Source organism: Rhinichthys klamathensis, unplaced genomic scaffold (genome assembly GCF_029890125.1).
Source record: "Rhinichthys klamathensis goyatoka isolate OS25496 unplaced genomic scaffold, OSU_Roscu_1.1 h1tg000066l_1, whole genome shotgun sequence".
NCBI lineage: Eukaryota > Metazoa > Chordata > Actinopteri > Cypriniformes > Leuciscidae > Rhinichthys > Rhinichthys klamathensis.
In genome coordinates, this window is record NW_026606609.1 from 674,554 (window position 1) to 687,501 (window position 12,948).

A 12,948-nucleotide genomic window follows, 5' to 3' on the forward strand; every position below is an offset into this window, starting at 1 on the left:
AGGAACATAACCTGGCCTAGGGTATAGAAAAGCCTTAACCATACCAGGCGAAAATTCCAGGCACGAACTGCTGGCCTCAGCCTCAAAGTGCCACGAAGGAAACGAGTTATAAGCTGGTGTCTCCCAAGAGAAACTCCACTGAAAGGGACGTGGTAAGCAACCAGTGCCGCCACATACACCTTTAGTGTGGAGGGGGATAACCCTGTGGAGAAACGCTCCAGCAGGAATTCCAGCACTGCACCCACTGGGCAGTTAACTGGGTCCTACAGGTGTTCTCCATGCCAAGAAGTGAAAAGTTTTCACTTCAAAGGCATATAGCTTCCTCGTGGATGGAGCTCTGGAGTGAAGGATGGTCTCAACAACCTCGGTTGAGAGACCGGAATCTAAGAGCTGGGCCCCCTCAGAGGCCAAGCCCACAGTTTCCATAACTCTGGGCAGGGGTGAAATATCATGCCGCTCGCCTGAGAGAGTAGATCCCTCCTGACCGGGAGCTCCAAAGGAGAGCCGTCCAGGAGAGAAACCAGGTCCGCAAACCATACTCGGGCCGGCCAGAACGGGGCTACTAATAGTAGGCTGACCCCGTCCCGGCGAACCCTCTCCAGAACTCCTGGTAGCAGAGCAATCGGGGGAAAAGAGTACAGACGTGACCTCGGCCACGGCTGCACCATAGCGTCCAACCCCAGAGGGGCTGGATGACTGATGGAGAACCATAGACGACAGTGCGATATCTCCTTGGAAGCGAATAGGTCCGCCTCGGCGCGACGGAAACTCAACCAAAGGAGCTCCACCACCTCGGGGGTGGAGTCTCCATTCCCCCGACCTCGGCCCCTGCCTCGACAGAGAGTCCGCTACCACATTCAAATACCCAGGAAGATACATTGCTCTCAGTGATATTAACTTCCCTAGGGACCACAGGAGGACCTGACGGGCCAACTTGTAAAGCCGGCGAGACCGCAGGCCCCCCTGATGATTTATATAAGAGACCACCGACGTGTTGTCTGACTGAACTAGCACATGATGACCTCTCAGGTCTGCTAGGAAGTGTTTCAGAGCCTGAAACACTGCCAACATCTCTAGACAATTTATATGCCATGATAGATGATGGTCCTGCCACAGACCTTGGGCTGGACGACCACTCATGACCGCCCCCCACCCTGTGAGGGAAGCATCCGTCGTTAGCTTTACGCGACGACAAAGAGCCCCCAGCACAGGATCTTTGGATAGGAACCAAGTTTCTTTCCACAAGACCAGAGCACGAAGGCAGCGCTGCGTGACTTTGATCGTGCGGAGTGGATTTCCCCTCGGGGAGAATCCCTTGGTCCTGAGCCACCACCGCAGCGGTCTCATGTACAATAGGCCAAGGTATAACGTTGGACACTGCTGCCATCAAACCCAACAGTTTCTGAAACTGCTTTACAGTGAGTAGCTGGCCTTGCTTTACTGTTTCAAGGCTGAAGAAACGAAGCGATGCGGGTGACCTAATCCCAAACAACGCCCAGAAAAGTGGTCTCCAGGGAAGGAGATAAACACTTTTCTTCGCGTTCAGCCTCAACCCCACGCGAGGACGACATCTCGATGTCGAACCGCCATCTGCTCCGTAAAGTACGGGGAGATAGCTAGACCGAACGGAAGAACCCTATATTGGAATGCCTCGCCCCCGAAGGCAAACCTCAGGAACTTCCTGTGTTGTGGAAGTATGGAAATGTGGAAATAAGCGTCCTTTAGATCTATCGTGACAAACCAGCCCTCGGACCTGATTTGTGACACGACTTGCTTGATAGTGAGCATCTTGAATTGAGCTTCCCTACCGAGCGATTTTATAGGCGCAAATCTAAAATTGGACGCAACCCCCCATCCTACTTTGGAACGATGAAATATCGGCTGTAATAACCTAGCTCCAAACTGGGAGGAGGAACCCGTTCTATAGCCCCCTTTTGAAGGAGCGTTTTCACCTCTTGTTCCATTACCAGAGCCTGCTCGGGGCCCACACTATGGGCAGAACCCCTCTGAGTTTTGGTGGACGACACCTAAATTGGATCGCATAACCTCTTACTACTGTCTGCAGGACCCACTGAGATATTCTTGGAAGGCTTTTCCACTCTGCCAAACAAATTCTACTAAGGGTACCAGTCTCTCGAGACTGGTCTCTGGTGTAATTTGAGCAGCAAACACAGGCCCTGTAACGGCGCACCGGCAGGGAACAACTGGTTTGACTGCTCTGAGACCCTCCTCAGATGGAGCGAGCGTCCCTCGGGAAAGCACTCGCTGGGACCGTCTACGCCCCGGCATGAAGGCGGGGTTGGCAGAACGGGCCCCTGAGGGCACCGAGGAAGAATGGGCACCGTAAAAAGAGGTGAACACCTTTCTCCCTCGATGGGGACCACCCTCAGTGTCAGAGGCGGCGAGCGTCCCTCGGGAAAGCGCTCGCAGGGACCGTCTGCGCCCCGGCATGAAGGCGGGGTTGGCAGAACGGGCCCCTGAGGGCACCGAGGAAGAATGGGCACCGTAAAAAGAGGTGAACACCTTTCTCCCTCGGTGGAGACCGCCCTCAGCATAACCAATATAACTGTCCTCAAAACAGTTCTATTGCTTTTTTTTATTTTTATATATATATATATTATATTATATTATATTTATTTTTCAAAAAGCTTTGGCTGAGAGTGACTGTCCCACTGTCCAGCATGGGGAGCGCGAGACGCGATACTCTGCTTTGCTGCGCCTATGCGATGAGCTCGTGGACGGCCGGGGGTGCTCCCGCCCAGCAGCCCCGTGGACGTGAACTTTTAATGGAAGAAATCTTTTAAAAGCTGCTGCCTGCTTCTTTTCTTCCTGAAATTATCAATGACAGTATTAACTAAGTCACTGAATAACCCCGCAGGGGAGAGTGGATCATCTAAAAGAAAGCTTTCTCTTTCTGTTTCATGTTGGAAAAAAACCATTTTACCACAAATCGGCAGCCTGACACAGTTCTCGAACCACGTCAGTACTGCCTCCTCACTCAAGCTCACGTCCTTTAGCAAATCAGCCTGGTGTGCCTGCAATATAGACATTGTATGCAGACACGACGCAGCCTGACCTGCCGCCAAATACACTTTACAAAGCCGAAATATTTCATAATGGCTTGGAAGGTAATGCCGGTGCTTTAAATGACAATGCAGCCTCGGAAGAGAGATAGCTCGCAAGCGTCTCTTCTACCCGCGGCAAAGTGCCGTCTTTTCTTTTCAAAAACCTAGCCCCCGTTAAATCTGAATATGTGAATGATTGGGGGCTAAAATTATATCAGAAGCCTGCTTCTTCCATAATCTCGACACCTCAGTATGGAGATCATGAAAAAACGGCAAGCACCGGCATGGAGGTTGCACACGGGAAGGGAGAAATCTTTCATCTAACTTAAGATTTAATAACAGACTCCTGCCTAGCCACTGGCCACTCAATGCTTAGTTTTAATACAGCTCGAGTGAGAACCTCCATGAGCTTTTCACTTTCGGGAGTGTTAGGTGGCGAGTCCTCCACATCTCCCTCGTCAATACTGCTATTTTTATCTCCTAGTTCTTATAACTAACGTTAGATAGTTGCAGTACTGGTGCCTCAGCCCGGGCGGAAGAAACCGCAGAGCGTGCTTCCAAACTGGGCTGAGACACTGGATCTAACAGGTAAAGGCAGAGATAAGGCAGAGCCCGTCTCTAACCCCGCTGAAAGATCCATTTGCGATCCCCACGATAAGCGTCGCCGCTTAGCCTCGGCAGAAGCGGGACTCGAACCGCGGGGAGCGCGCACCGAGCACTCTCCTCAAAGAGTGCCCGGCGGGAGCGGAGCGTCCATAACAGACGCTCGCAATGCTCGCAGCCAGCCCCCTCGAGAGCTGACTGGGCATGCTGCACTCCCAAACAAACAACACAAAGAACGTGTGTATCCCCGCCCGTTAGATAGCGCGAGCAGGGAGGAACACACTTCTTAAATGCCGTTCGCTCGCCATAGTCTCTCATACAAAATTGTTTGTGTGGTGTAAATGTGATAACTCCTGCACAGCAAATACTAAAGACAGACACAGTGTTTACATTCAGACAGATTCACATATAGCGCGACTGAAGGCACAGAAGCTGATGCGCTTGTGTTTTTGGGGTGCTTTATAGTTTCCTGGTCGATGACGTCACCCGCCTATGACGTTCCGTCTCTCCACTGGGCTGATTCCATACGTGCTTCATGACGCACAACGCAGGGGCGTTCCCACAGCGTTTGACGCAGCTCGAAGTTCCCTTGAAAGGGAACGATCATTTCTGCATGCTACATCGTTACGCCAACAGGTGGCGACAAAAGCGTCTTTTGTGAGTTATGAATGACTATCAAATCAAATCACTTTCTCATTCAACATAACGTGTTTAATAATTAAATGTTAAAGACGATTCATTGCAGTTTTATTTTACTTTATTGAAAACAATATTTTCATAAATATTTTAAGAAATAGTGTTCAAAGTGTGTGTTCACCAAAGAGAGTTAGTGAACCAGAACGAAAAATGTAGGCTACCACTACTGGCAACATGGGAAATAAAAATGTGTAGTGCAAGATACATAGGCTATTTGAAAAGTAGGCTAGTTTAGGAAAACCTCATAGCATATTAAAAGTTTGCCTTTCTTCTCTACAATGTAGGCTACAAATGTATTGTTTTGTATAAAACAAAAAGTAGTCCATTATGTTCTTGTCAGCTTAAAAAGTCAAAGTAATTTAACATAAACAAAACAACAAAACAATTTGTTTTAGGCCTATAGCTTATAATTGCGCCCTGTTGTGGAAGTGAAAGATGGCAGGACGGAAATCACGGAACAGTATTTCTGTGAAGATGTGCCCTCAGCAGAGAGCTCGTCACGAAGCCTACAACGAGCCGTCTAAACAAACACAGAGATGGATGGAAGAGGCTAGACAGCGCGTGTGCGCGCATCTAAATCATCAAAAATCCTGTCAGGTCTGCACTTCCACTGCTGCTGCCGAGCGCCAAAATCAACTCACCGCGCAATTAAAAGCCGCAGAGGCGAGGAATCGTGTTAGACAACTGAGACTACACTATCAAGATCTAAAGGTATGGGATTGATTGATTGATTGATTGATTGATTGATTGATTGATTGATTGATTGATTGATTGATTGATTGATTGATTGATTGATTGATGCGCTCATATTCGTCTTGCCCTGGTCAATAGCAGTTGTTTACTTAGCGGTGTGATTAACAGCTGTGGCTATTGGCAGTGACAAACATTCGCAAAGTTTACTTTGCTCCTTCAGTTGTTGTGGTGTGGATTCACAATGTTTCTAGATTAGTGTGCAGAGTGATCAGGTGCATTTTAAATTATTGCAAAAAGCTTCCTTGGCCAAAAAAACACACAAAAAAAGAACTTTATCACAAAAAAAAAACTTATTTCACAGGGGGTTTTTTTAGGGGAGGGGCACAAAATAACCACTTAACATAATTTCACTAATCACATCATCAGTGCATAGGAAAGTGTGAGACTGTGCACAACTACTCAGGTGAAATCACTATATCATTCTGTTGCTATATTAGGAGAGAAGACAAGCTTTCAATCATTGTGTTCTTGTGTCAGCAAACCTCCAAAGAAAGACGTGTAGGAAATTGCTGCAAACAAATATTATGCCTGAAAGAACCATTTACCGGATCATCAAGAACTTCAAGGAGAGAGGTTAAACTGCAGTGAAGAAGGCTTTAGGATGTCCCAGAGTCTAGCAAGCGCCAGGACTGGCTCTTCCAGTCATCGTATCATTCCCGGTGCAGAGCTGCTCAGCATTGGCAGCAGGTTGGTGTGAGTACATCTGCACACACAGGGAGGCCAATACTTTTGGAAAACGGCCTGGTGTCAAGAAGGGCAGCAAAGAAGCCACTTCTATCCAAGAAAAGCATAAGGACTGACTGAAATTCTGCAGGAAGTACAAGGATTGGACAGTAGAAGACTGGTGCAAAGTTATTTTCTTTGTTGAAGCCGCCTTCCGACTATTTGAGAACTTTGGAAAATCAATTGTCTGGAGAAGAAAAGGTGAATGCTACCATGAGTCCTGTGTCGTACCAACAGTGAAGCATCCTGAGACCATGTGGGGTTACTTTGGTATCAAAACGTCCTGTAAGAACAATTTCTCCCAAAGAACCAAGAGCAATTTGATGATGATCCGTGTATTTTCCAGCATGATGGAGCACCGTGTGACAAAGCAATAGTGATAATGATGTGGCTCGGAGATCATCACTGAAATTGTCATGGCCAGGCAACTCCCCGGATCTCATATGAGAACCTGTGGTCAATCCGCATAAGGCGAGTGAACAAGCAGAAGTCCACAAATTGTGATCCACTCCGAACACTAATAAGGCAGGAATGGATCACCACCAGTCAGATTTGGCCCAGAAGCTGACATCCAGCATGCCAGAGCGAATTGCAGAGGTTATGAAGAAGAACAGTCAACACTGTAAATATTGAGTCTTATTTTTATTTATTTTCAATAAAGCCTTTAAAAATTCTGAAAACCCATCTGAAAAAAGAATCTACAAATACTGAAGCAGCAAACGTTGTCACTGCAATTACTTTTGGCCACGGCTGTACATAGTCATCCGTGATTCATTTATTTATTTTGGCATATTTAGAATGGTGGTATTTTTAACATTTATACCGCTGTGAAGCTACAAACATTTAAAATAAAACTAGTTACTTATGACTGGAATCTTCATCTCACTTAAAGTTGGCATGAAATGAAATGTCACCTATTTTCTAAAAGCATGTTATTGATCTTACTGTACATGACTGCATGTTTTTTTTTTTTTACGTTGCTCATAATGTTTAATCAAAATGTCATCTGGTGAAAAGACAGACAGACAGACATATGCAGGATTTCTCCAATGATTTAGTCCACTTAAACACACCCCTGCAAGCTGAAAAAAAAATGGTGTTAGCAGCGTGAAACCATTTTCACCCAGAAATTGCTAGTAAATTTCCTTTAATCAAACCCTTAATCAAAAATCATTACATGAACCTCTGGATTTACACAAGTAAAATAATCTCACCCAGTTCTTTGGAAGGATACTCAATAGAGTATTTGCCTCCTTGACGCTTGCCTAAAAGTCTAATCTCTCTCCTTTGCAAATTTTCAGGAGCAGGAAATTAACTTAATGATTTCATGCCAGTCTACCGCGCAGAGGGCTGTACGCCTGGAGCATTTACTCACTGTGAGTCAGAGGAAGATAAACCACACTGACTGCATGGACCAATTACAGGTGGATATTTTTACTTAAAACTGATCAAATCTCATAGATTCCCAATACTTTTCTTTTGTTATCTGTATGTATAGCTCAGGGAAATGTGCGAGTCAGGTCCCAAAATGTTCTTCAATGCCTGCTCTACAACGGATAGGAGCACAGGGAGTCTGATCTTTGCTTCATTTCCCCTTTTCCCACTGCTGAAATGCCGTAATAACATGAAGCAGCCCCCAGTTGACAATTTCTCATTGACCGTCACAGTCCTGATGCTATCTCTTAAATAAGCATGACCAGAGAGAGAGAGAGAGAGAGAGAGCGCTCCAGATCTCCACATATTCTAACAGGTGGAGGGACATGTTCCAATTATCTCCCCTCAGCAGGCAGATATTGAAGTGACTGCTTGTTTTGTCTCAGCCTTTATTTTACCCTAAAAGGTTCTGCTTATTCTTCTTCGTTTAAAAAAAAAGTTCATAAGAGTCATGACAACAGGGGTCCCAATTCTGACTGTCCTTTCATGTTATCTTTAAAAGTAAAATGTCAATGCAGTGCCAAGTGTCATCGGTGTAACATCGGCAGGCTTGGTCAAACTGCTGCCATGCGAGACCCTACATTGATGGAATTGCCATTACTGAATCATGACATTCAGAGTGCGCAGGGACTCAGATCGAGCTGTTTAAAAAAAGAGCACGCTCAAATCAAATATGCATGATTTATTGATCTGTAGATCGATACATGGTCTTCATTAGCCGTTGGCTTCACAAGTAAATATAAAACTTAAAACTGTTCAGTTCAAGAGATTGTATGTGTTTTTAATGCTAAAGGCCTAAGCGCATAAAGTTTTGTTTTTTTACTTAAAGGAATAGTTTACCCAAAAAGTTTGTCGTTTGAAAATGATGTCGTCATGCACTCATCCTCATGTTCCACGTTCCAAACCTGACTCTCTGTTTTTTTCTTGCGGAACACAAAAGTAGATATTTTGAAGAATGTCTTTGTGGTTTTTGATGCCCAAACAATGAAAGCAGTGTTGTTTTAGTATTATTTATAAACTATTGGTTTTTTTTTAATTAGCTTTTATATTTTAATAAAATGTATATTTAGTTTCATTTTTAGTGATTTTGTTTTGTGCTTTTTATACTGTTTGGGTTTATTATTTTATTTATTTTAGTTTTAGTACAGTTTTAGTTTTTATTTATTCTAGTTTAGTTCAATCATGACAACTCTGAATAGTTTTAGCATTATTGAATATTGCAATGTTGGTCTTGGTAGATCTGTTTCACTGCTGCTGCAGAGCAAGTAGCCTATATGGACTTGCTACTCCTAATAGATACACAGACGCGCTGCTGTGAGCATGTAAGATATGTTGCTGCTGCATAAATAGACATACATCAATCCCCTAGCAGATCTAGGCAGGTGGAGCTGGGGGAGGTGGAGGGTTTTAGATGAACAAGCAGGATTAGATCACAGCAAACAATGAACCAGACTGTTTAAAAGTTGAGCAAGCAATCTCATTGGCTGCAGGATCAGCAGAGGCCAATCAGCTTGTGCCATGCGGTAATGATGTGATTGCTTGTAGACTGCATGTAAAGGACCTGCGCCCTCTAGAGATTCATGACTGAACTAGATATTTATTTTTAGTGAGTTGCCAAGGCAACATTTATAAATTTGATTTTGTTTTTCATCTAATGTTTATATTTTATTGTATTGCAATGAACAAAAATGTTTTAGTTATAGTTATAGTTAATGACAATAACGCTGAATCAAAGTCATTGTTTTGGACCTCACTGACTCTTTGTACATACAACCAGAAACATGCTTCAATATATTTTGTGTTCTGCAAAATTCTGCAGAATTTTCATTGTTGGATGCCTTCAAAATCCATTTAACTTGACTGCTTATGAAACGTTTATGTTAGCGTTCCTCATTTGTAAGTCGCTTTGGATAAAGCATCTGCTACATGAATAGATGTTCATATTATAAATAAACTTGGAAGGGCATCTTTAAGAACATGAACTTATCTGCTTTTATGCTCTATTTAGAGACGAAGAGTTGAAGAGATCCTAGAGGATGAGGAGGGCCTGACCATCAACCGCAGATAACTGAAGACAAAGAAAATATTTCCTGAATGCTCTGAGACTGAAAATACAGACTATATTGTGGCCTTGCATGCCAAATCTTTATGCATGTGTTTGATTGGACTTTCTTAAAAGTAGTCAACAAACCTTGGTTTCTGAGCATACAAGATATGAACAGTAAATGTGTTTCCATCGTCGTTTATGTGCATGTTTTCTTTTCGGATAAAGAATGTATCTGTCTCAATTGAGCGCGTAAGATTTTTATTATGGGGTGAGAATTGTTGCATTATTCCAAATAAATAGATTATGATCCACAAATAAATGTAAAGAGATTCACAAAAATATATCAAATTCACAAATATGATCCACACAAATATGATCATAATTGTGGATTAAGATCCACAAATAAATGTAAAGAGTTTCACAAAAAAATATAAAACTCACAAATAAATAAAATGAGATTTGCAAATAAAAAATATATTTACAAATGTTTTTTTTATGCCACAAACACAACTCTGCCTGCATGGCATTTATTTGTGAACCGCTTTCTGTGCATTTGTAAATCCCCTCACGCATTTGTGAATCGGTTCCTGTGCATTTGCAAATCCCCTCACGCATTTGTGGGTTTTGAAACACTTTTAGCATCCAGGTGCAGACAAATCCACAAATAAGTGGACTCCACCCACCGTTTCCTCAAGACAATCAGATAACGGCCACATTGAGCTGACCAATCGTAGCACGTTCTCGCTACAACCAATCACGTTCATCTAATATTTATGGGCTATTTTATTTCAGCTTTATTTCAATTACAGCAAACAATTTTTAATAGTTTTAGTAAATGATAACAACACTGGTTATATGACAGCAAAGGTAATCTAAATGTAAAATATATTGAATGCAATTGTACATTGACTGGTAATCGATATGGTACCGATATAGGAATGTGTTTAATTCTGTTCATTTTTAGCAACATTCATTTTTTTAGCAATATAGAAGACTAGGACTAACTGTTGTATAAAATCCACTGTGCAGCTCTTGCAATAACCAGAGGTCTGAACCTCTGATCTTATTGTATCATATTTCATATTTTCTGCTATTATCTCCAAACTGGGTTTTGGAAACCAAAGGGGGATGCCAAAGCGGAGACTGGATGTTCAGTAATCCCATCTCAGCAGAATATTATCGAGAACAAAAACCCATATGACAAAATGAAAGTCTTCAGCTAAAGCACAGAGATTTTCAGGGTGAAAAAAAGAAGAAGAAGCCCAGACTGACATTACTGGCAAATAGAAGTGAGAGTAAAGAACAGGGCAGCTTGCAATGTCAGTAGCAGTCAAACACATGCTTCTGTCAGCAAGACTTTTTGTGTGTGTGTGAAGTATCTGTAAAGCATGATGGCCATGGGGTGAATCTGGCAGCGGGGGGGGGGGGGGGGGGGGGGGGTCGAACTGTGAGCGGATGATGAGTCTGTAAGGTGCATGAATAGTGTCTGAGAAATAAAACTGCCCTCTAATCACCTTTCAGATTGCTGACGTTATGACAGAAAGGGAGCCAATGACAAAGCAAAGTGCTTTAAGTGTGATGCTATTTGAGAGTTATAGGCTACACTCATGTCTTCACCCTGAGCAAACATGTTGGTTCTCTGCATGAGAGATAGGTAAACAAAGTCAGAATTCAACCTAATTATGGCTTAAAGTCATTATGTCAGCATTGTAATTAGAGGGGAGGGGAGGGAGAAAGATTGGTCAATTTCATGTCTCTTAAATTAAAGATGGGGGTGATGAAGATGACATGAAGCAGATAACACAATTAGCTGAGCTGCTAGCAAGGTGGGGAGAGAAAATAGCCTTAACAACATTGACTATCATTAATTATACCTAAAAGGAATTGCTTTTTAAAGACATTCTTATTGTGCCTAAATGCACAGCAAAATAGGTGATTTTAGTGGGGATACGCATTTACTCATGATAAATCAAACTGCAGACTTCTTAATGGTGTACGAGGGGGTTCAGCCCTAGGCAGAGAGCTTTACTGACACCAAGTGGTCGCCGCATAGGTGTCCCCTCGTAACCCTCAGCCATTTCTTATAGGCTCACACTTTAACTGTTGAACAGTGGAGTTTTATCAAGAGAGACACGCTACTTCAGATGGCATTAGTAAAAGCACATCGAATCTGGCAATAAAACGCATCAAGATCATTCAAAGCAATAAAACTCGCATGTTAAGCCAGTTGAGTTGCATCTATTTGATATTGATTATTGTATTATTATGTTTTTATCTTCAGGAATCTTGAAGAAAAGCTATTGGGGGATTTTTGGGACTCGTTGTTCTTTTAGTGTTTGGCGCCCCCTGCTGGATATCCACAAGGTTTCTGTGAAGACATGATTATAATCTATGAAACAATGATGATTCAATTAATAGAAATTCTACATACCTTAAATCCTCATGTCTGCTTTGTGGTCAATAAATTGTTATATACATGTAAAGAAAATCACATATTTAAGTTGGGTAGAAGTTATGTGAATGTTTGGGTTATTCACATAAGGGAGAATACATAAAAGGGAAATGATTGTATAGGTAGGCTACATAAAAGTCAGTTAACCATACAGTTTTATTTTGTTACTTTAATCAACACAATGTGTAGGCTACTATTATTAATATTATGGGCAGATCAACTTGAAAAGTTCCGCTGGAAATGACAATTACTGAGGAAGTCCTTCGTCAATCGACTGAGTAGAACTGTCTAAATCAGCGCATGCGCAATTCATCCTCAGCCTGCCTCCGTAAGGGTGTCGATTCTCAAGCTGGAGCATTGGAGGAAAAAATATACTGTATTTTACACACAAAACAGGCAAAAACAAACGGATGTGCTTCAGAAAACGAAACGGCTACCGCCCTCCAGATCATTTTAATGCCAAAATTGTAAGTATTGTCATCGTTAGCGTTTTTCAATAGCATAAACGTTGAGTTTGCCAGTGGATGGTGGGTTCTTTTCCGTTTTTCCCCCCCGAAGAATGAGTCGTCCTCTGTAAACCCCAACCTTCTGTCTCTACATTTGTTTTTTGTGCCGTCTTATAGGCAGGAACTTACTTCTATGGCTTGGTGTAAACGAAGCTTTCCTAGAAACGGAACGGTTGAATGTATCCGAGATATACAGCGCTTATTCGCAGTCGAAGAGGGAATGCCGCTTATTTTCGCGTCTCCTGTTTCGCTTCATCAGAATGGGTTAGATATCTGGTTGGAAGGCTAAACTGAGTTGTCATCTGCTGTAAGATGTATTTTGTGAGCCCCATGCAGTAGTCGTTCGCCCGGTGTGTGTGTGTGTGTCACGGGCATTACGGTTTGAATTTTCCTCACAAAAACAATATTTGCATAACACATTATGGTTTCACCACAGCCGATGCTTTAAATCTCTACCCGTAAAGCAGTGTGAGCTGATACAATGTTGGTTTGGGGAATTTCAGTTCATCGGAGAGTGAAAGCTAATGCACGGATTATAGCGTTGTATGAAGGGGGGTATTTTCAATTCAAACATCTAGGAAGTGGGGGAGGATAAAGCTCAGGTTATCATTTGTCACTGACATATGATATATCTACGTCTGTATTTCTATCAATTAACCGCATGTTTTA

General features: G+C 42.8%; 2 protein-coding genes across 5 annotated transcripts in view; both read left to right on the forward strand.

The window, feature by feature from the left end:
* The first annotated feature begins 4,764 nt into the window (after positions 1-4,764).
* On the forward strand, positions 4,765-9,558 carry LOC130084629 (protein LKAAEAR1-like). The gene is made up of 3 exons (XM_056249991.1): positions 4,765-5,075; positions 7,142-7,264; positions 9,283-9,558. Exons 1-3 carry the CDS (start codon positions 4,800-4,802, stop codon positions 9,340-9,342), a joined length of 459 nt encoding a protein of 152 aa, XP_056105966.1. The 5' UTR covers positions 4,765-4,799; the 3' UTR covers positions 9,343-9,558.
* Positions 9,559-12,076: 2,518 nt separating this feature from the next.
* Positions 12,077-12,948, forward strand: part of rgs19 (regulator of G protein signaling 19) — a 57,930-nt gene continuing 57,058 nt past the window's right edge. For 2 of the 4 annotated variants that reach the window (XM_056249999.1, XM_056250001.1), the window contains exon 1: positions 12,077-12,240. In XM_056249999.1, coding sequence (XP_056105974.1) covers positions 12,184-12,240 — 57 coding nt within the window. In that variant the 5' untranslated portion in view covers positions 12,077-12,183. The remainder of the gene's footprint in view (positions 12,241-12,948) is intronic. The other 2 variants (XM_056250000.1, XM_056250002.1) reach the window with 1 other exon arrangement.